Below are 25186 nucleotides of genomic sequence, written 5' to 3' on the forward strand. Positions count from 1 at the left end.
GGGGTCATCGACAATTCTCATAGCTCGTCGTTGCAACGAGTCGAAGGGTTCAAGCTGGTATTTAGGTGCTCCCGCCCATAAGTGACAGCAATACTCCATGTGGGGCCGGATTTGCGATTTGTAGAGCTTTAATCGCTGATCCGACGTGAAGTAATGTTTCGCTCTGTTGAGCACACTGAGTTCTTTGGATGCCAGCTTCACCTTATCTTCGAGATGGCCACGGAACTGTACATCACTAGTGATGTCGACACCAAGGATCCCAATACTTTTAGAGATGTTAAGGGACGTGCCTTGGAACTGTGGAGCCACAGCAAATGCGATTTTTTTAGCGGTAAATGCGCATTTATTTGTCATATGCCTTAACCCTGGATAGTCCATGAAGTTAAGGTAGCACTCACACCGCACTTTGAAATATCAACTTACAACGACATTAAAACTATATATATTATAGTAATCAGTATGGAAGGGATTGTTAGTAATGCGAACTACCAGTCACATTCCTAGCAATATACTTTGTCAGGTCGACTTCCACATGGTCCCCCCTGGAAACTGTCGTGCTGATTTCCAGGTGTATTTATCACGATTGACTAACTGACCTGCCTTTTTATTTCACCTATCATCACTCACAGGTACCCCGCCAGCGTATTCCATTAGCGCAGGGGAAGATGGGTTACCATTCTATTTTCATCTATTAAAAAAATATAGTACTAATCGTCACCGTCAAAGTCACCTGTAAATAAAACAATTTACGTCGGATTAATTTGAAAATTCTAGCAAACGATATGAAATCTAGCATATCTGAGTATCTCTGTACCACCTTTGCTCCAGTAGGTTAGTAGAGTGCCTCATCCGCACTTTCAAGACTTTTTTTGTCGAGGGGAAATGCTCATGCAGACCCGCATACCTCGGGGGAGATATATGGGTACTACCGGACTCTTACCGGCTAAAAACCCCCCGGTGCTCCTTCTCAGCGCTTTCTTCAGGACGTGGGTGAAAGCATCGGCAAGTAATAAAGACAGCGCTAACTTTAAACAACGCTTAAGAATTTTTTTGTTCAATTACCGTAATACATCCTACAATAGTCAAATATCCAGCACAAACGATGTTTGACCATCAACTAACTTGTGTATTTGATAATCTACACACAGACATAAGAAAATCACTAAAATTTAAACTAACTTATATGGAGACCAACCTTTAAAAGGATTTAAGAGTGGTGACCCATATATACGCACAAGAAATTAATTAATTTAGCAACCTGCTACTAACATACTCATCGTTATTCCTACCTAGTTCAAATACCTGATGGTGTAAAAAAATAATATATAGCAATCTTGAACGTTCATATGAATAGCAAATCATATACGTTCTCGAGCAATTGATGAAGTTGAAATTTTTAAAATAGGGAGAATGGTCGAAGACCCATTCCAATACTCACAAGCCAATATGGTTCCAACTACTGTATTATAGGCCTCACCCCTACAAATTCAGGAACCATCTTCAGAGTAAACGCGAACAAATACTCTAACTGCACTAATACAGGGGTCGTATTCAGAGGAAACATCAGCACCTAATCAAACATCACCTAGTGCGCTATCACTAGTAAAAATGCTAACAATTAACATCAATACTACTTATTAAAGAGGCTTATCTTACGGCCGAAGATGCTACCGCATCACTTCGTCGTAGTGTATGCACCAGACGCCATCCGAGACGATCACTTTATGATTAAGAAACTTTAGGAGACAAATAGAAAAAACGTTGTAGAGCACATATTCATTGGGCAGTAATGTCTCATTGTGCACATATTTTAAAAAACCTTAATTCCTTTTATGTCTTAGTCTATAAAATATATAGTATGTCATGTGAAATTGCAACTTATTTAACTAATCAATTGAAAAAGTAGTAAGTGTATTACCGTTGGTATACAATAATTTTTAATTGGAAATATATGGTCCTAGGTGCATTATATAATATGGTGGAACCTGTTTAATCGTTTGTATTATTATTAATGCAAATGTTACAACTTTTAAATTGTTATAATAATTAAAAAAAAAATGAGTAATGCTACTAATACATGACGGATACCGTCATTATGTTAGTTAACTTACTAAATTAAACAAATTAAGGTAACCTTTGTTCCTTCCAGTATACAAAAACTAATACTATGAACCTGTATATCAATATGTAACATTTGAATTACAGGGAAAAACACAATAAACAGAAAGAAAAAATATTGAGGGTTAAACTAAAAAAAATTATTAATAAATTGAACAACTGTGTGATTTTGAATGTATGTTGCGAGATAAGTTGAAAGGACTAGAGTGGCATACATATAATAATCAAATCCTCATGAATATCTCATACTCATAAAGTATTAATTTTAATTGATTTCAAACTTTTAATTAGAATAATATTTAAAGGTGTCAATAACATAATTAGGATTATCTATCTCAAACGCAACATAGATACTTATATTGCTTAATGAAAACAACATGTGTTAATACGAGCTCGTAATTATATTTTTATTAGTTTTTTTTTTATCCATGGACAAGAATAGATATCGATAAATTCACTTTTTAAACAACACAATCAATAAGTTCTTTAATCTGTAGGCTATCTTACCCTAAGAACAAGGAATTACATAGGAGTGATAAAATTGTCAATTCATAGCAGGCTAGTATATAGAAAATGTTATACGATCGTATTATCTATTAGAACTAATAACTGCATATATCATATTCAGATATTATTACCTAACATATTTTCTGATTTTTTTTTTTTTTTATTTTCTACAAAGTTGTGTCGAATATATAATCTAGTAATATAAAATTTGTCATTGATAAATAATTGACATATCAAACAATTTCTATACACTCTCCTGCTATGAATTGAGAAAAATAGCAACTGATGGTGTGTCTTTCATCCTCTTTTTACTAATTATATTTGCATGAGAAGGAAGGAGGCAACGGTATGATTCACAGTTTTTATTTTATCTATCCTTCTATGTAATTCCTTGTTCTTAGGATCTTACCCAAAAACTTCGAAATAGAATAGATGGCATACATATTGTGTATTATACGTTATATTTAAGACAATGCTAATGCGTTAGAGAGGGATAGACATCTGCCTTTTGACTAGTCCGTAAAAGTCAATTTCATCATCATATGCCACACTTTATTGGCCGTATAACCCTACAAAATTCAGGTGCAACTTGCTTGCATACATTCTACATAAACTATGTCGAATATAAAATTCTAGTAATGAAAATTTGTTAATGACAAATAATTGACATATCAAAATGAATAAAATTTTTACATTCACATTTTCTATTAAAGATTTCCTTGTTCTTAGCTTAGAGCCTACCGCAAGGTGAGAAAAATAGTATTGTATATCTTTCATCCTCTTTGTGCTTATTTTATTTGCATAAGAAGAAAAGAAGAAACTATATAACTTTCTGGTTTTATTTTTGGCCTTGGTTAACTTGTCTTTGGCTTTGCCATAGACAAGGTAGGCAAGGCTGAAGGCAGAAATGAAATAATCTGAGGCAAATGGGTTGAGAAAATTACAAATGGCTTCCGTTTTCGACTGTAGGCTATCATAATTTGCAGTTGGCATGGTTTTTTAGCTAAGGTATGATAAATTTATTCTTGTGTATTTAATAAATCTTATCCAAGTAAGTACTCACTTCTCTATTCATGGCTATTGTCTATAAATATAAAAATTAACCTTCGCAACTCTAGAGATTCATGCCGGTGAATTCATTTAACGTGTTAGGTACTTTGTATATTTTATATTTAACCAAAATAATGATCTTAAAATGATATAATATTTCAGTTTTTTAGTTAATAGATTATAAATAGTAATCAATAATACATTATATATATATATCTGTCTTCTACCTAATCGGCATCGGAAGGTAGCCTAATGTTTTTTTCTGATTTCCAGACCATCAATCATTGTCGAGACGAACGTGTTCCATTCGATCGAGTCGCTATTTCGCTATCGTAACTAATTAGTCATGGGCATTCAAGATTTACAAACATTTTTAGAAAACGAGGGAGTAGGGGTTGATCTATTTCGAATCGCTAGAAATCAAGCGGGCGGTTTTCGTCTAGTTCTTGATGCAGAAGGCTGCTTAGACCGTCTCTATGGTGGATATTTTTCAGGTAAGATTTCATGAATTTAAAAAACAAATTTGCATACTGTAAATTTAATTATAGTATTTTAAGTAAATAAAGTTTAAAAACATTCATATTATTTAAAGAATAAATATTTAAACTTTTAACATTTTCATTTATTTATCTCATCCAAAAGTTTTATATGTAGATCTAGTTCAAAAGGCAACTTTAGTTAGTGTCTGATCAAAATTATGTTTTACAGCCAAATCTTAACTTCTATTTGAATTTTGGTACAAGCTGTTTTTTTTTTTAATTCTTATTACTTGTACTATGGCATTTTAATTTTGTGATTTCAATAGACTTCAAAGGAGGAGGAGGAGGAGTGTTCTCAATTTGTTTTGTTCAGTTTTATTTGCTGTTTTGATATAATAAATATAAAATTTTTGTTATCTTGGAACTGCTTTATTTATAATCCAATTTGCAATATTCTTTTTTTTATCTGTAATGATATATTTTCAGAATAGTCCAATAGAAGTTGTACCAAAATTGGTTCAGTAGCTTAATTTTCAAATCAAAACATTGTCTTTTGTGGAACAAGTCTTACGGCAAATATAGTTTTATTTATTGATAAACTAGGCATTTAGTTTTTATAAAATTTAGAAATACAAGCTGATGATGGAAAGTGGTAACATCACAGAGTAAGTGTTGAACTTCACAAAGTATGTTGTGATGCCCATAGTATTCTCTTACTCAACTAACTTTTACATATTGATATTCCTTAAAGCTTAGGTATTATGCCTTCATACACAGTAATTTCAACCTCTTAAACCAAGCTGCTTCATGTCAGAAATAGAGGTATCATACAGATAAATAAATACAAAGTCTTAGGCAAAGTAACAATTATTTAATAAACTAATAGCTTAATTCCTAAAAAATATTTGTTTAAACAGAATAATAACTAATTTGGGATTCGGTTTTGATTATTGATAAATACTCACTTACCTTCCTTTACTCATTTAAGTATGTAGTTACTAGTTAACTTCTTCTGAAATATGAAAATACTGTTCAAATCAATGATAATGCCAAATAAATGGGTGTGTACTTAAATAAATAACCTGATAAAAACATATATGTACTAAACTAAATATGTCTATACTAAATATATATGTCTATTTATTCTTAGATAAATAGACTGGATTAGGATTAAAAGGTTTGAAGTTTTTGTTTTTTGAGATTACTGATTTTATTTTTTCTAACACAGTTTAACCCTGGAACCCTATATTGCCGGGTAGTATACCTGGTCATTTGTACACAGGGATGCTGGGGTGTTTCATATTAAAATAACTGTAAAATAAAATATATAGGAACCAATTATACTATTTTTTTTATTATGTAACTATATAAACTATAAATCAGTCATAAAATCCAAATATTAATATTAGGGTCAGTATTTTTGGCAATTTTTATCTGATGCTCCAAACAAATAAGTATTTTTCATTCATGAGATATTATTTTACTTTTTCTATATCTAATTACTAAGCAAAAACCACAAATTCCCTATATTTGTTCTGCAAAAACGTAACTTTGGGTATAGATTTTTTACAAATACAAAATCGGTATTTATATCTAAAATCAGTGTCATTCATTTCTTTGCGGGATGTATGTAAATTGTTTATGAGACTATCATGTTCATTATCAAAATCATCTATTATTAGATTTCTTCTTTATGTGCTAGATTTATGGTCTAACACATTTATACAAAACATTTTAATAAATGTTTATTATAATATTTATAACAATTTTATTCATATATTATTGTGTAAAGGATTTTGTCAAAAATTCATTAATAAATAAATTGCGACAACTATAAATATACATCATCATCATTTCAGCTATTATCTGTCCACTGCTGGACACAGGCCTCCCCCATTGACTGCCATAAGGCACGGTCCACTGTCCCCCTGCAATGCATTTCAGGTCGTCACTTTATCTAGTGGGGGGGGGGGGGGGTCGTCCTACACTGCATTTGCCTGTATGGGATCACCACACAAGGACCTTTCTTCTCCATCGGTTGTCTGTTCTTTAAGCTATGTGACCAACCCATTGCCAATTCAGCTTGCTTATCCTTCAGGCTATGTCAGTTACTTTGTTTTTTTTTTGTGATATCCTCGTTTCGGATTCTATCACGCAAAGACTCTATAGCCCACTGAGTATGCCAGCTTTTGCATACGTTTTGCAATCGTGTAGGACCATGTTTCGGTTCCATAAGTCATCATTGGCAACACGCTCTGGTTACAGGCCTTCGCCTACAAACATTGAGTAATTTTGGATGAAAAGATATGGTGTTGTTTCCGAACGCTGCTTAGCTGAGTTGGATTCGTCGGTTGACCTCGCGGTCGAAGTTGGATTTACCTATTCGGACAACTTGTCCCAGATATACATACTAATCAACAACTTCGAGCGTAGTGTTCTCAATCGCAACCGTTATAGTCGTAACTCGGATAGACATAGTAGCCTTACTGTACATACACTTCAATACTTCGATATACCTATAGTCAATCTGGCACCGGTGGAGGGACTTTAGTATCGACCGATCGGATGTTTCGACCGATTCAAATGCTTTCTCATAGACCACAAGTGCCAAACATAGTGGCAGATTATACGAGGTCTGTCCGGAAAGTTCGTATAAAAGTGTTCTGGAATGCGAGAAAGAGGAGTGGGGAGGCCAGGTAAGCGCAGGACCCCTTCCTTATGTCCCTAACAATGCTTCAGTTCTGGTCTGACCGCCGTGCGGTGCGAACTGGCTTGTCACGCCATCTGTGAAGTTACCTCTTAACGAAACCCCGTCGGCATGGAGCCCGCTTCCGTTGAAGAGCAGCGCGTCGTAATCAAGTTTCTCTCGAAACTCGGCAAGAATGGCCGTGAAATTTTTGCCGATCTCAGAACAGTTTATGGGGATGATGCTGTGAAGGAACCAACCGTCCACAAGTGGCTAAAAAGATTCAGAGAGGGCCGAGACAATGTTGATTGTTTTTTTCGATGTTCGGGGGATTGTCCATCAAGAATTCGTCCCTCCAGGCCAGACAGTTGATGGAAAATTCTACGTCGATGTGCTCAGACGCCTCAAAGCTCGTGTGGCACGAGTTCGTCCAGAATTGGCGCGAGAGGGGCGTTGGATTCTTCACCACGACAATGCCCCTGCCCACACCTCTCTTGTTGTCCGTGAGTTTTTGAGTAAAAATTCCATTACGGTGACCGAACACCCCCCTATTCGCCGGATTTGGCCCCGTGTGACTTCTTCTTGTTCCCAAAAACCAAATTGGTACTTCGGGGGCGGCATTTGGGGGACATAAATGAGATAAAAAAAGCTACGACGGGGCAGCTGAGAAACCTACAACCAGAGGACTTTCAAGGAGCCTTCTCACAGTGGAAACGGCGTTGGCACAAGTGCATTATGTCACAGGGGGAGTACTTTGAAGGGGATAAAATTGATTTACCTGAATAATTGTAAAATAAAATTTTTAAAAAACTTTTATACGTACTTTCCGGACAAACCTCGTATTTTTCGATTTTCTGTATAATCTGCCGTAGTATGTATGTGGTCTATGGTGCTAAAGCCATTTCGGTAGCCACCTAGTTCGGGTGGTGCCACGTTGTATACAACTGTCCATAGAATTTCTCAATCTCACTGAAAATCTCAAATATGGCGGAAATTAAATAACCTGTGTCGGTATTCAACTTTGTCAGTTGGCTTCGCCCAATAGTAAAATTTTTAGCGAACACTGGAGCCTTGATTCAGCTTTATTTTGTTCAATGTATATACACTCGCGAGCAACCAAATCGACTCGACCCTTGACGGCGCACATATGCATTGATTTTACTAAAACGACAAATGTCAATTATAAAAATGATATGTAATTCGAAATAATTATGCTCTCATTTAACATCAATACCCTAAAAAAACTTAAACGCTGAGTTTATGACGCATTTAAATTGGGCGTCAGGGAAAATTTGCTCCATAAGGTATACATGAGTTGCGCTACCTGCCCCCGCTATAAAACCCGCCCACATCCGGTTTACCTTATCAGTTGCTTATCACAAGTTGACCGGTACACATCTCAGTAAATTACATTCCTTGTTTTCGTGAAACCATGGATACCACACCAGAAGAAGTCGCTCAAGTTGTTACCTTGTTGCAACAAGGTTAAGCCAGCGAACAGTCGTTGCCCAGCTCCACTTGAGCCAGTCTGCTGTATCCCGTTTATACAAAGATTAATGCCTTCAATCGGAGATCAAGAACGAGTCGCCACCGGTGCACTTCAGAGAGAGGCGACCGCTTAATTGTCTTAACCTCGTTGCGCAATCGACACCTTACGGGTGTTGATATGCAGCAGGAACTGAGACGTGTACGAGGGGTGGCTGTAAGCGAATGCACGGTGAGAAGACGCTTTAAGGAAGCCAACTTGACGCCAAAAAGGCCTGCGACGGACCCCTAATTGACTGTAGGCCACCGATAAGCGCGCATTCAATTTACTCGAAATCATCTCAATTGGAGTGTTGTGCATTGGCGGTCGGTACTGTTTACATATGAGTGCAGAATGTATCTGCATGGGAGTGACAGGAGAGGCCGAGTTTACAGGTGTCCGGGGGAACGATTTTCCTAATGCTATTTTGCTGAAACAGTGGTGTATGGCGGCGGTTCCTGCATGATATGGGTTGGTATTTCCTTAGAGGAAAAAACTGAGTTTGTTTTCGTACCTAAGGGCGGCCGAGAAGGCGGGCTAACAGCTGATCGAAACATAACCGACATCTTACTCGATCATGTTGTGCCCTACGCAGGGTTTGTCGGCAAAGACTTCGTGTTAATGCACGACAATGCCCGCTGTCACACGGCACGAGTCACTCGGCAGTTTCTTGAAGAGGTGGAATTACTCACGATGGACTGGCCTGCGCTCGGCCCGGATATGAATCTCATCGAGTACTTATGGGACGAGCTTAAAAGGCCAGGAATCCAGTCCCTTCAAGCGTAGACGAGCTAAAGGCAGCATTAGAGGAGTAGGACGGCATTCCTCAAGAAAACGTCAAAAAATTGATAAGATCAATGAAAAACAGACTGCAGGCTGTAATAAGGGCTAGAGGGGGCAATACGAAGTATTGATTTTTTTCTTTTTTTTTTCTATTTTTACCATTTTTTGTTTAATTTCCAAAATACAGTACCTAGGCCCATTTCCTAAACTCTAATTTTTCCTACTCTTACGTTCAGACATCATTTACTTAAGAAATAATTGATGAATTTTAATAATAATGATATCAAATTAAAGCTTACATCTTAAGCTTTTGAATGCTATATCATTTTATAATAGACATTTGTCGTTTTAGTAATATCAGTGCATATGTACACCGTCAAGGGTCGAGTCGATTTGGTTGCTCGCGAGTGTAGTATTAAAGTGGCGTATGTCACGCCGTATACATTTGAAGATTTGTCTATTAAGCTGCTTATATTCTAATGTAGATGTTGAAGACTGGGACTATAATGCACACCGTTTCCTCATAAGATTTAGAGCGCGATCAGAGAGTTTTTGGGTTATTTTTGAGCATTGGCCTTGCAAATTTTAGCTCCTACTACTTAGACAGTTTCACTAGTTTATTGTTGATATCGTCCATTATTTCACACATTGGGGTTTTCGATAAGAGCATACGAAGGTCTGAGCGTATACTTCATCAGACGAAACCTTTCAAGCCTAATATTCAGGTCAATGTGCCTCTTACTATTCGGTGATCACTTCCGGTTTTAAATCTGTTGATTACTGGGATATCATTGAACATATGGTAATTAGTCGCCATAATGAAGTCTATTTCTATTTTGTGTATCTGTTGGGGCTAGCCTAGGTTCAGTGTCTGTGGCCGCTTTTGGAAGTTCATCATAAAGAGTCCTTCCTTCTCCATGAAACCAGCCAACTATCCCCTAGGATTTCGCTGCCCTATACCGTAGTTCTCTATTATCGTCTAATGCTCTTTCCTTGTGCCCAGTGTAGCGTTGAAATCCCCCATCAATACTGTGAATACACGAATTCGATGGGGATTGATGGGGACTTCCTCTAATACAATTTCGCTTATACTCAATAGAATATTAGAACAATGTATAGCTCTTGTAATATCCTCATATATTGCCTCCACCTCAGCATCGGATTGTGTCATGGTCGGCACATACACTTGCGAATACCTTTTGGTAATTCTGTGTATCAGCTTGCGGACACACTCTCGATCTTTAAGACATTATATTAATATTTTTAATTTGCAAAAGATACTTTTTTTATTATACAGTACTATCATACCTACTTGTACAACAGTTAGTCCATTACCTTAAGGTTGTCTTGAAAAGATGGCTCTCAGCAATAAGACCGCCTTACTGTACTTATACAATTGTACCGTTGTGTTTGTAAATTGCCTTGCTTATTTCCTATATTGTATAATGCAAATAAAGTATACTCAATCATTCATTCATTCATTAACGAGGGACTTGCGGACTATGAACCTGACACTGCCATTGAACGGATAGTCACCCTCCCAGTGGTAGAATAAGTTACCGGATTTAAGGATTATCGTATCCTCCCCCTCCGTCTTCGGATATCAGATAATCCTATGAAATATATACATATCAATATACATAAAGAAAAAAAATACTTATTCTATTCTCACACTTTTTTAAATAGATGATTATGGAACCCCGTCTGCGCTATCAGTATATGCTAGCGAGGCACCTGTGAGGGATGACAGCTCATGACACAGTGAGGCTTAGCAATAAAATTTTGTTAATCTGATATACTTTCATTGGATTCAGTAGTCATAGTTTTCAAATTGTATTGCCAAAAATTTGCAGGACCAAGTTTATTCATTTATTCAAACATAACTAGGTATGTAACTTTTTATTACGAAAATGCTATTTACATTTATTTGGGGAAGGTTGACATACACAATATTTATTACAATATTGATAACATTTGGTACACTTACTTAACTGTATAAGGTATGGCATAGCTTTAATTATTAATCCTTTTAAGTAATTATCTGTATTTTGTAGATTTCGAAACAAGTCAAATAAAGTGATCAACAAAAAAAAAAAATTCTAAATACCTCCTTATAAAAACGACAAACCTCTTATAAATCTCTTTTAGTTATTGAACTGTTTTGTCTCTTTTGTGTTAATTTCTCAAAAAAGTGGCAATACAGTGTAATCTTTAAAATAGGTTTTTATTTATTAGAAACCAAAGGCGTTACAGTTAAGATCTACATACTAGTATTTAAAATATTAAGGCTAATAACAGGTTTTTTATTATTATAAAAGTACAAAATTGGTTAGGTTTGTATAAGGTTTTACTATATATGAATAAGAGTATAATTCTTTTGTAATTGAAATAAAAAAAAAATATGTCATACCTCTCAAGATATTGGCTTTGAAAATTTATTATGGACTTTGAGGGATTGATTGCTCTTTTGGATGCGTTTAATGTATTAAGCAGGCATGTTTAATATCTAAAATAATGTATCATATGAATAATAGACCCATTTTATTCAATATGGAATCCAATTTAAAATTTGAATCCTGATTATAATGATCGTGACTATTTTGTAAACAATTAAAATACCTTTTTTATTTTTATAGATTGGGCATGTGGAGGACAATGGGCTCGATGCGTTCAATTTTTGACTACATTAGCACAGGCTCTTGCTGAGCACCAAGTATCATTATGTGTTTGCTTTAATGGTGCCCATCCCACACCTCCAGCAACCCCACAACACTGGATCCAGGTTCAAGCAACATACAGACAGAGAGTTAATTTTGTTAGTATTGATGTTTTAATTTATAAGTAGGTCTATATAATAGTATTCTGAACTGTAGTCTGTATATTGAATTTTTTTTTTTTTTAAATTAGGAGTGCATATTGATGAAAAAATGTAACTATTAACTATTTATTTTAGAAATTAACTAAATGGATTTAAATTTTAAACCAATTTGAAATTGGTTAAGTGAATAATTATTAGATACAGTTTATCGCTTTCATTTTATGAACTTGCGTAGAACATCTCTATGTTCTTGCATAGAAGGTCTTTATCTTTGCTCATTGCGTACATATGTTTACGAAAAAACCCTTTAAGGAGCTAGTCTTAAATAATTACTTTTTTAGAATTAACAGTATTCATAACTTTAGCTTGGCGAAATGTGGCAACGTCGGTATTTATTATCTGTCAATTTTCAAAAAGAATTTTATAATTTTCACCATTTCTATTATTAATTTTAATTATTAAAATGGCTGATATTTCTTAGCTGAGTCGTTGAACCTGCAACAATATATTTTATATATGTTTTCTTAACATGGGCGTTTTTTATTACATTTTATATATTATATATATATATATATATATATATATATATATATTTGTAATTTCCTTACTTTCTTTCCTTACCTTAACTGTCATAAAAACTTTGGATTTTGATGGCAAAAAATATGTAAAATTCCAAAGCAAAACAAATTTATTTTATTAAATATTTATGTTTTTCCAATAGATACATTATTCATATAGTGTATCTATTTGATAGTGAAAGAATATGAGTATGTGCAGTCAGACCAGATAGCCATATTGTTACTGATGCTAATTTGAAAATTATTATTCTTTTATATTAATTACATTTAATATTATTTTTATTTCAGGTGCTACGTCATATTGCAACCAAAGGAACACCTCCACCTAAAGTGTGGTGGGTCCCACCAACAGGTCTACATTCGTGTTTAAGAACAGCCTTACGTTATCTCAATATTCCAATTGTGAGTAGTAACATTACTTGAAATTAAAATTCTATTATTTGGCTTAAATTCCTCTAATAAATTGAACGGTATGGACTGCCGTACGGTGAGCGTGGACTGTAGGGGCGTTGGTTCAGGCTGGAGTGAAACGCAGCGATTACTATTCTGAAGCCTCCGGTACCGTCTGAAGAGAGTATTTTTCTTCTTGTCCTATTTCTTCTCGAGTGTAGTGCGTCGCTGCTCGGAAGCGAATGCCGCTCGACGGGAGGCGGCCTATCTTTATACCCGCCCGGTCGCACGATAACATTTCTAACTCGCGTTAGCGAGTCTGTGCGAGCGGGACGGGGCGAGAGTGAAAGAGACGCGTATCTCTTTAGAACGGTACCATATAGCGTCTATTTATTTATTACAATTTGCGTATTTCTATTTGTTTTACAATTTCTATTTCTATTCGCAGGTAATAATAACAACACACAAAGAATGCTTTATTTAACTTACACTATAGGTATCTTAAATCTATGTAAAATCTATGTAAAATAACAGTATACAAAAACGATTAAAACTACGGACTTAACAACTATAAATTATCTCTACGATTACATATATACAAATAATGTCGCGAACATAAATAATAATACCTACTGTAATGTAGATCAAACATATTTAACATCTATCAATATTGTAACATTTAAAAATCTGAAAGCTAGATGAGTAATGAATTCCAAATATTTATATTAGACTATTTGCTTGTTATGAACATGATGAAAAATAATTGAACTAACTTCATCGAAATTTTATTTTATTATATATATTATTTGTTTTCATCACAAAAACTTATTTATATTTACTCAAAATCAACCAAAAAAACTGTGGTTACAATTTGACCTTATTTTATGAAGTTGCGTAAAACATAAAAGTATTTTTATTTTGTTAGTTACTTTTAACGAAAAAATGTCAAGGTAGTAGTAAAATTACAGTAAATATATTTTATTTACGAATTATGTTAAATAAGTACGTCTGCCAGACAGATAAAACTATCAGAACTGCTACTTTTTAGTAAATGTAAATTATTTTTTCGTATCGCTCATAAGCCATAGAGATAACTTTGTTTTAAAATCATAACACATCATGTGGAGATTTTAAGCAGAGCTTGAAAGTATCTCTATGCATTTCCATACAACAATAAAGAATTATGGTATATCACTTTCTGTACTAAATATTCAGCTGGTAGATCATGGTATTTTTATTCTCGTCTCCTGCATTAGTACCAGAAGATAAACTTACATTAATTTAGTAGTAGTAGTATTGTAATATTAAGAGAAGTTATATTACAAAATATTAACAGTTCTATATGGTATGTATGGTTTCTTTTTTGTTTTGTTTAGATGGTATCTTCAGATGATCATTGCCAAGAAGTGGTTGGTTTGTGCCGTGAAAAAACTTATGCAGGCTTGATAGGGTGTTCTGCGGAGTATTTAGTATTCCAGCCGCCAAGATATTTTAGTTCATCTCAGTTGAAACTTACATACCGGGTAATTTGAATATATTGTTTTATTTTGTTATATGTAAAGTAAATTTATAAGTTTGTGTATATCATGTCATGTATATTTAATTATTGTTTATACAGTCGTCACTTGAAACCAAGGAGTACATGGTACATGAATTGCCACAAGTGCTGGATGTCCCACAAGATCGTCTCTGTCTTATGGCGGCTCTATTAGGCGGCACAATACTTTCCGAACATAGTCTCACTGATTTCTACAAACGCTTGGGAATCACACAAAAAAAGGTATATAAGAATTTTGTTTGAATTAATTAATGAATTTCTAATACCATACTAGAGCTTAACCCAGTCTTTTTTTAAAATAGCCTGGAAATGAACAATTAACTGCAATGGATAAGACAAATGTATGTATACATATTTGTTTTTACAATTTCTTAATATTTTTTTAAAGTTTATTTTTACAAAATTTCTATTGTTCATTATAGCAACAGGTGCCCCCTGAGACATTAGTCAAGAGTGTGTGTCAGTTTGTGCGTGAACTGCCTTCATCAGATATTGATGCTGCTTGTATTGAGATCTTTGGAGATCTCAATGATCTGCGTGCTGCTAAGCTTAAACAAGCTGTGCAGTATTACTTGAATGGTACCAAAGATGGTTTTCTCAAGTACAGAACTGCATCTGGTAAGAAAATTGATATTCATACAACTAGTAAATAATTTGTGCAGGAGTAGTTTTATTTACAATATATTTCATTGTGCTTATTAACATCAGAAAGCATTTATAGTCTGTTAAATGTCACTCATTTCTCATTAGCTTTAATATTTCAGGGCGCCGTCCTAAGACAAATAAAAAGAATAAACCTGAAATTAGTCCACAGTCAACATCAAGTGATTTAGATACTTCTAAGCTGGCGACTGAATCAACTGAACATGAGGTTTTTACATTTCTTGATAAAATAAATTGAGAGTTATTGCAATAGTCATCCACGCCTTTTCCATCTTCATTATCATAATTGGCACTAATTGGCGAATAAAGAAAATCATTTTGCATGATCTAAATAAAAATATGAATTTTTCATAAGTGCAGAGTGCATTATATTATTTTAACTTTACTTGATAATTTCCTTACATTAATTTAAATATATAGTATTTTATTTAATTGATAATCCTTTTTTTTTCTTTTTTATGCTCTATGAGTTTTCTTTATTTTATAACACGAAGCACTTGAGATAGTTGAAAATCTTCAAAACTCGATAAATTACAGCAAAAAGGCTTGGAAGATTACAAATTGGCAACAGCAAATGCATCAATAAACGCAGACTTTAGCATTGAAGAGCAGAGTATCGACGTGAATCATGGTTTAGCCGCACTTTCTCTCGACGGCGGAGACACGAGCACCACCACTGCCATCCAGCAGCCATCTAAACAAGCTAGCAAAACTGAAAAACAACAGTCTTCTACGAAAGAGGTGTGAATGTACCTGAATCATTAATTACCGTCATTTTTCATTTTACCAGATAATGTTTTTCAGGAATCCTTATTTAATTAGTGTCTTTTTTTAATACTTTCATATTACTGTCATGAGTACTTATGAATGTAATGAACAAATTTATTTAAAATATGACTCCTTACATAAAATTTTTTTACTAACTAAACATTTAATTGCTTGATGATGATGATGATTAGAGGTAAAACACCTTGTAATACAAGTGTAGACCTAAAGGTTGGAAATTCATTACTAGTAGAAAACATTATATAGACTACTAGTAACGGTTAGTTCTATATCCAAATAAAGGTCGTTGCATGAATATAAATGGTAAAGGAATTAATACAAATCAAGTGTTAATGCCAGATTCAGAAGTTATTTTGTATATCAATAAGAAATTATATTTAATATTTTGATTCATTTAATTATTTTGGACGGCGATTCATTCATGTGGTACATTTAATATGTGAGACATATTGACAGTATCCATGTTTCCCAAATGACTATTCAAATGACAAACTAATTTTTAAATTATTAATTGAAAATTTTATTTCCACAATCGTGTAACATTCAGTAATTATTTAATCTTACTAAAAATTTAACTATGCCTATTATTTTATGCACCTTAATGGAACGTGAAAGCTAACGTCTATATACATAATCAGCACCATAGTATCACACATTGTTATCCCTAAGGACTAAGGTGTTTTTTTTAGCGTTATCGGTATACGCTGACAGGGTACAGTGCCAGCAATGGGGTTGTTAGACCTCCAGGGCGTATGTGTTATGGCTACCATACATAATAATTTCACTACTATAGCCCACCTTTGAAACTGAAAGAGTTAGTAAAGCTGTTTAGCAACTGAAGCACAAGTCCCATAACGGAACAAATGCTGATAGACAAAACTAATGTTCTCATTAATTTTTATCTTTTTACGGGTTAGAGAGCCAAAAAGATATTCTTTTTGATGAAAATTTTAATATTAGATTCTAATGTTTATTCACCAGTTGTAATTTATTATACTATTGAAGATTAACATTTCAAACCGGATTTCAATTTCAGATCCGGTCGGCTGTTAATAAGCAAACTCAAAATGACGACAACTGCCCGTCAGCACCAGCTGAAGTGTTGCGAACATGTGCAGAGCGGCATGCACGTGGCCTTATGCATCCTAGCATGCTTTCAATTCTCACGCACCGTCAAATCACTCTTAATGTATTAATGGAAGATGACAACCACCGAGAAATACCGTCTATACATCATTTTTATAGACCTATTAGACAAAATGTTTATGCCATTCTATACAACATGCATCATCATCGCTTCATGGCCCAAAAAGCCAAAGGTAATATGCAGAAAACATTAGTTCACACATTGAAAAAAAGTCTTTTTTATTATATTCCATCTATTACTTCTTTTTATTGTTAAAATTTAAATTAAATTTATAAAACAAAACCACGAAACAAAAATATCGATTTTAATGAAAATGCAAACATTTATTATTTATAATTATTTTTTGGATTAATAACTTTTTCTAGTAATTTATTGGAATAGGACTTTTACATTAATATGAAATTTTTTAAATATGTAAGTTTTTTTTATGGGTGAAAATGGTATGGTAACCTCGCCTGCGCTAACGGAATACGCTGGCGGAGCACTAGTGAAGGGTGATAGATGAGAATGAAAACAGGCCAGTTAGCCCATCATGATGCCAGTTAGCACATTAGGAATTAACCATGATAGTTTCCAGGAAGAACCGTAAGGAGGTCGACTTGGTTGGGTATATTGCTAGCAATGGGATTCTCAGTCTCCATTGCTAACAATCCCTTTCCCCCCAATATGTAAGTTTAAACAATTATGATCCATAAGTTTTGAATCAGCATAATTTATAACTGATCATATTTCGGTGGTATAAGAAGCGACAGAGGGGGCTTGATGGTCGAGGAATGGACAGCGGCTTTTTAAAACATCATCACAGGCTAACTGTGTTTGCCAACCCGCCTGCTTAACGTGGCAACTACTAGCAAAACTGACAGTTAACAGTTGAAATGATGAATATTGATAATATTCAGATGATAGTCATTATAGCAACTAACGAATAAAAAATTATAGTTATTAAAAAGGCTCTTACTCAGCAGGTGTCGGGGGTCCCTTCGGCTCACCGAATAATTAATTGATAACTAATAATTAATTTCATTATTTATTATCTATTTTAGAGGAAGGTACAACTAGTATTTCCGCATCTAACGAACGTATTTGCACCGTACAAGTAGCTGAATGGATTTATTCTCGTGTGAATCCTGGCAAGAGCCCTGAGATGGTGCCTGGAGTGGTCCTCGATTGGCCTGTACCAACAGTCCAGAGGCTTTGGTTCGGGTGAGCTTTGTTATTATAAAATGTTTCAATTATTTAACTGTTCACCACAAAGCGGTTTACAGTCATATTTTTATGACACTGATGAATCCCATCAAATTACTGCTCAAACACGATAATTTTATATGTATAGGTTTTAATTATATTTGTATGAAGATCTGCACATTTTGACAGACGGATTTAGATTGTCAATACCCTGAGCAAGCCCTTAGTAAACCTTAGTAAAAATATTTTATACACATTCTTATTTATATTATTTTATTCTCTATTTTACAGAACGGCGCAGGATGATAAATGTAGGCGTATGCGCGCTTTTCTGTCTTGCATGCGCTCCGACACGCCACTGATGCTGAACACGTCTTATGTACCTCAACATCTGCTTATATTAGCAACTGTATTGAGGTAAAAACACAATCAAAATATTCTACATTAACTAATTTTATGATGATATGAACTGCAAAAAGTAACCTTGTAAACTGTTTGCAGGTTCATAATGACATCACAAATTCAAATTCTAAGGCGACAGGAGTTAGATGCCTTTTTAGCTACAGCTTTTTCCAATGATCTCATGAATGCACTTCACTTGCAGGAGATGACCGTAAGTCTTCTTTTTAATAAAAAAGATTCATTTTATTAAGAAGAAAAACTATTTAGAAAATTAGTAACGTATTAGTAATCAATAGTTGCAACCATGTTATTAAAGTTTTTATTTTAAAATATATATGCTAATATATGATTCGACGTATCAGGTGAACGGGATAAACTCGCGTGGAGTGCAGCTGGCGGCGCTAGTGATGGCGGGTGCAGAGGCGGCACTGCTGGCCAACGATGCGTGCGGCGCGCCCGTACCCTGGCTGGTGGCCGCGCCCTGGCTCTACTGCGACGGCAAGCTGCTGCAGCGTAACCTGCACCGCGCCTCACACTGCAAGCATCTCGCGCAGCTCTGTGATAACCATCTAGACACCGTCGTCAAGGTACCCCATCTTTATTTTATATTTATTTACATGTAACTATATTATTTAACAAAAGAAAGTTGATTTCTTTTATTACCGTTGTGGTGAATTGCTGCAGTGTAACCTGCAACAGTGCCATTTTTTTTTGCTACAAACTATAAGGAGTCTTCCATAATTTTTTATTTAACTTCACAAACTATCTAATGGTGGATAATGGAAAAAGGTGTAATCATCACTTATAAAATTAAACAGCACAATGGACATCGCATTATGCATTAACGACCACGGTATTCGTCACGCCTTGCACCATTTTTAAAGAGTTAGACCGTGTAATTCAAGTACTTGATGATAGAGGTATTCAGGTAGATGACTTTTGTATAAACTTTGGTGAAGATCAGGAGTGTGTGTACTATTTGCTATATGAACGCCCAACAATGTCATGGCTACAACGTGCCCTAGGTGGAGCGCATGCGTAAGGCAATCCTGGAGGGCCTGGAGGTGGAGTTCGCGATGCCGCCACTGCCGCTGGTGGCGGGCGTGGTGGGCGGCTCGCTGGGCGGCTGGGCTCGCGGCCGCGGCCGTCCCGCACGCCTTGAGATCGCCGGCGTCGTCGTCGGGCAGTGGGGCGGCGGCAGCTACCCGACGCGCCATCCTCGCTATCCGCAGGTCGGTAGCATCAAACTGTCTCTACTCGCTTGTCACGTATTGCCTATCCTGGGGCTATAATGAATTGTAATGAACTGCCATTTATCGTTTTGTCATTATCATATTTAGAAATAGTAAATATGATAACGACTATATACATACTCGCATATTAACAGATGGGAAATACAATAAAAAAAATGAGATAAGGAAATATATTAGTGTGCTACATGCATACATGTTAATGTGTGCATGATGTGACAGTTCTGAAATTATATGGAATTGCTAAAATTCATGGGTTTTGTTTAGATAAATTTTGATATATATATTTTTTTACCTAATCTTATACAATATATTTCTTTCTGATGATTTTATAATATTGCATTTAAACAGATAAATGTTTAAAATTTAATTATGTAAAAAGTATGCACATTTAACTCTAATCAATTACATTCACTTAAAATTAATTACACTCATTTATTTTGTTCATATTCCCAGATTCGTTTCAAGCTTATATTTAAAAAAGAATAACCTATTTGTCTACTATTACTCGCTGTGACATATGTTGCTATCTAGGGATGGGTATATATATATTGAACTTACAATATCTATGTATTGGCTTAATAATAGATATATTAAAAAATTGGTTATCCAATTAATAATGTTGAAATGAATGTAGACATTCAATTAGTATGGGTGATATCGAAATGGATTGTTAGTAATGGGGTAATCAGGTCATCCTCCACGAGATTCCCATTGGAAATAATTGCAATTAATTCTAGTTAAATTTGTTACAATGGGCCTGCTCTCATCCTCATTTATTTATCTATCACGGGTACAACATCATATACCAATAGTGCAGACGGAGATACTATTCTTAATCCCGACACTAAAACAGGCGTGCTATAATTTGACGCGTCTGTGGACTGATTACGATACGTGATCGAGATGGTTTCGAGCTGCAACTTATGAATATGTGTTCATGCGTTTCAAGGCCATCGGTTCTTATTAAATTGATAGTTTTACTCGGCCATTAAGAATAGAAGGAACGATACAGGTGAGCTACGTGGGCTACACGCCGCCGACACGCAACTCGTACGGGCGCGGCGCATGGCGTGGGGCGCGGGGCGCGCGCGGCGGTCGCGGGGCGCGCGGCCGCGGGCGGGGCGCCGCGCCCGTCGCGCCTCGCGCCACCCAGCGCCGCCCGCGCCGCGACCTCTCCGCCGAGCCCGCCAAGCCGGCCACGCTCACGCTCAACGGGTACGTACACTTGGAAACATTATCGTGCCGCTTTCGCTTCGCTCTCGGTTCTCACCTAAGAAGGTTTAAGTTCTGTAGGATCTTTTTGTATATCAAGTTGTATTATTTTTTCTAGAAATGATTTTTTTTTTTTATATACGACTTAGAATGGGGAACAAGCTGACGGCCTACCTGATGGAAAGTGGTAACCGTCGCCTATAGACATGAGCAGTACCATGGACTTAACAGTACACACACATACTGTTTCGCCCATGATACCCCCCATGCGTTGCCATTCCTGAGGACTCGGGTGTTATTCCTCTGCAAATATAACTTATTATACATTTTTAATTAATGTTTGTCATATACACAAATATTAAATAAAAATGTTTAACAAAAGCCAATGTATAACTTACTTTTAAATTTATTGTCGCTATAACACACTGACCCTTTTTCTTTCTTTTATTCATAATTTAAGAGCTTGCATTGGCAGCACATACTACTATCCCTATATTTTATGTGTCAGTAGATATACATAATATCATGTAATATTTTTTACAGTAAAACTGTGAGACCAGACGAGATGGTGTCACAGGTTGACGAAGGAAGTCCACATGAGGACAATGTGGTTGCGGACAATGAAGCAGATGGTATATTTTATTGATTGATTTTTGTTTTTTTTTTTTTACACTATCTTTTATCAGTATGCTTAGACAAATTTATTTGTTAATAATTTACAGGTTCACAGCAACAGAAAACGAAGACTGCAAAAAATTTGAAGAAGAATGTTGGTAAAGGGAAGAAGAAAGCAGGCCCTAATCAGAAGGCTAATGTCGCTCAAATGTTGGAGCTATTTGATAATAACAAGGTGACAGTTGAATAAGTTTATACTGCCAAATTATCAACAGCAACCACAGGACTCTACAACAAGCTTTCCTCGATTTTATTTAATCAGTAATCACGCAATACATTGTTCCACTTTTTTTATTTAGTTATAATATTACTATATATTTTAGGTGGCGGAGCAAAGCCACATATCTGAAAAGGAACATATCGGGCAAGGTGATGCGCCTGTTACTAACTAATTTATCCTAAAGGTAACTCTTACGCTTGTTTATTTGTAGTTTATATGTATTGAACTGAATTATTTATGTTGCCCGTAAATTTACTTTTATTTGAGGAAAGTTTATTATAACAATTTGATTAATATTCTTGAGTTGCTAGTGACTTTATAAAACAATTCTAATATGATGTTTAAATTGTTAATAACCAATTAAATAGCATTATCGTGCAATATTCACTAGCATTCAGAGAAAACACAGTAATTATAACATATGACATTAAAAGAATACAATCGTTTTAGCACGTACGTGGGTTGCATTATAAATTTGTAAACAGAGACATAACCAATCTAAATTTAAAGATTAGTTATTATCTGTAAGGTGAGTATTTACCACCTGTCATAAAGTATACGTGCCTGAAGATCTAAAAGACTTCCCATTTTTGAGACTGATTTTATATTACTTTAATTGGCACATTCAGTGTTCAATTAATAATAATATTAAAAAGAAACAACAGAGACAAATTACAACGTCTCTATAATCCCTAATAAGACATAAGTACTCTTTGGATATATTGGTATATGCTTATGAGGCAAACCCATATAATATTGTCCTGAATGAATCTTTATACATCTATGGCAAATATCAAAATAGACAAAGGGATAGGTTCGACTACTTGAGATAGTACTGTATCTCTTAGAGAGTTTAGAACCTAACAGCAACCATTATTGGACAAGTGATAATTAGAATATATATATATATTAATAAATTAATGTTGATTGTTAAGTCATGTTTAATTAAAAAGTGAGATGACTTAGTATGTAATATGTTTTATTCTTAAGCATACAAGGTACTGAGTCAACATTATTTATTTACAAATAGTATATTTACAATTTACCAAATTATTATTTTTATTTTTAAGCTTGGTTTGGTTTATGAGATCTATTACATTCATATTTGAAATATGCAAACAAAACAACATACATTTAGAAGTGGTTGTAATTCTCAAAGTACATAGGTAAATTCTGACAATTTGAAATAATACATTTTTGATCTCATAGATTAAACCAAATGTTTTCAGACTTGTTTTTGGGATTTCTTACTATTATTTAAGCATTGATGATTGAATTGAGTGTGTAATATTAAAGACGGTCTGTTAGAAGAGGTACTTCTAAAATGAAGTTACATTTGCGTGCCCAAATTTTGAATTAGAAGAATTGCAGATGTTAAAAAGCAATAATTTGTGTTCAAAATCACCCGATTCATTATTATTTTATTTTTGCTTGTTTTTAACAATTTTATTGGATTTATCACTTTAATTATACTATTACCACTGTCTTAATACACACTATATGACTCGTAATATACATATAATATAGGTATATCATTGTTTTAAATTATGAGTATGGTGAACTATGAGTATGTTTGAAGTGATTTTTAACAGACTAGACCCGACCCATTAAACGTCGTGTATTTGTGAATGTGATAATTATATTCGAGTCGACAAATGTTAGCATATAATTGTGGGAGGGATGGTAAAATTAGTATAGAAATCGCATTTATTGAATGATTGATGGTGCTTTGAAATCTATAGGACTGCCTGAAACGAGTCTGAAACTCATAGATTTAAGTCTAACGATAGACGTTTAATAAAAGTGGATGAACATTCGCGTAATGACATTTCTACATCCTATAGGGTATTATTTCGATAGGAAATCTTAGATTTGTTAGTGATATATTTATATGCATTTTTAGAAAGTCATGGTGGCGAATGTTCTTCATTAATATGTATTTTTGTAAATTTGTTATATTGTTATACTTAAATTTAGCTGGAATGACTAATGAGAATAATCAAGACAAACCTTGCTCAGATACTCGGTTGATGGTTAAACTGTCACAATTATAAGCATACCAGTTACATTCCATTACGAACACAAGAACCTTCTTTTGTAATTGGACAGTTCACACAGTCGAGAATGGAACTACATAAATGAAGACTTTACAATTTTTGGAACGCTTAACGATACCCAGGCCAAAACATAGAGAAACTATGTTGCTACATTAACATAAAATTGATTTTAAGAATCAAAATGTGATCAGAACATGAGTGCATTGCACACATACGTGGCAGCGCTATTTACAGTGACTAATTGCCAAATAAAGTATAAGCATCTGACTTCGTAACACGACCACTTCAGGTGGAGAAAGGCGGCGGTCATTAACAACAACGTTAGTTGACCGCCACCTCATACCAGAGTGTTCTCATCGCATGAGAACACTCACAATGCTAAGTATTCGCTAGCTGTCGCTTAGCTCGACATGCACTTTATATTATACATTTTAACGTATATTATTGCTTGCTTATTAAAATAAACACGATGTGTAGTTTAGAGTTTTAACTTCAATGTATTTTGATTTGTTTAAGAATTATGTGTATCAACAATAAAAGAATGTCAGAAGATTCATTGTAATCTTACAATGGGGTTAATGTTTTCTGAGTATATAAATCGTATCTTTTAATTTAAAGGCACTATTTACATCATTATTCTCTATAATGATTATATATTTTAAATGCCTTTGTTTAAACTTATTCAAAATACATGTTTTTTATATTTCACGTTTTTAAAATGTTACGTTAGTCGTGATTTAAAGAAGGTAGAATTTATGTTTACTTTTAAATCCAATATGCGCTATAGTTTTAGATTATTCAACAGTATAATAATACCTTTACTACAATTTATAAACTTGTTTGCTGGCAATAGTAATTATTGTCAACATAATATAATCCAAATATATTAGAATATTTGTCATGTAACACATAACATTTTTCGTAATTGAAGTAGCAAACATGGAACTGTGGCTTTTTTGAAAACACTTATAACTTAAGTATGTAAACCTGCATAAAAAAATTTGAAAATGTTCATTACTATTTCAGTTTTTGAACACAAAAAATATTTGATGAATTTTAAATTGTAAAGAGTTGTATTTGTCTTCAAATAAAAC

At 34.4% G+C, this 25186-nt stretch overlaps 1 protein-coding gene and 1 long non-coding RNA gene across 4 annotated transcripts; one reads left to right on the plus strand and one right to left on the minus strand.

The window, feature by feature from the left end:
- Positions 1–3475: 3475 nt before the first annotated feature.
- LOC113511856 (constitutive coactivator of PPAR-gamma-like protein 1) lies at positions 3476–25161 on the plus strand. 3 transcript variants are annotated; one of them, XM_052897641.1, is made up of 20 exons: positions 3476–3633; positions 3949–4169; positions 11785–11963; positions 12833–12946; positions 14311–14457; positions 14553–14714; positions 14795–14833; positions 14915–15110; positions 15257–15363; positions 15693–15896; positions 16978–17260; positions 18132–18291; positions 18565–18690; positions 18775–18886; positions 19038–19262; positions 19701–19907; positions 20941–21143; positions 21684–21772; positions 21863–21990; positions 22139–25161. In XM_052897641.1, the coding sequence occupies exons 2-20, from the start codon at positions 4022–4024 to the stop codon at positions 22205–22207; spliced, it is 2898 nt and encodes a 965-aa protein (XP_052753601.1). In that variant the 5' UTR covers positions 3476–3633; positions 3949–4021; the 3' UTR covers positions 22208–25161. The 3 variants fall into 3 exon arrangements, with proteins under 3 accessions (XP_052753601.1, XP_052753605.1, XP_052753602.1); XM_052897642.1 differs by having other exon boundaries at positions 3542–3676; XM_052897645.1 differs by lacking the exon at positions 14795–14833.
- LOC128201254 (uncharacterized) lies at positions 11033–13659 on the minus strand. The gene is made up of 2 exons (XR_008253135.1): positions 13031–13659; positions 11033–12461 (listed from the first exon to the last, which is right to left on the minus strand). It is a non-coding gene; the product is annotated as an uncharacterized LOC128201254 (long non-coding RNA).
- Positions 25162–25186: the final 25 nt, after the last annotated feature.

Source organism: Galleria mellonella, unplaced genomic scaffold, assembly GCF_026898425.1.
Source record: "Galleria mellonella isolate WM207_F2 unplaced genomic scaffold, CSIRO_AGI_GalMel_v1 utg117, whole genome shotgun sequence".
Taxonomy (NCBI): domain Eukaryota; kingdom Metazoa; phylum Arthropoda; class Insecta; order Lepidoptera; family Pyralidae; genus Galleria; species Galleria mellonella.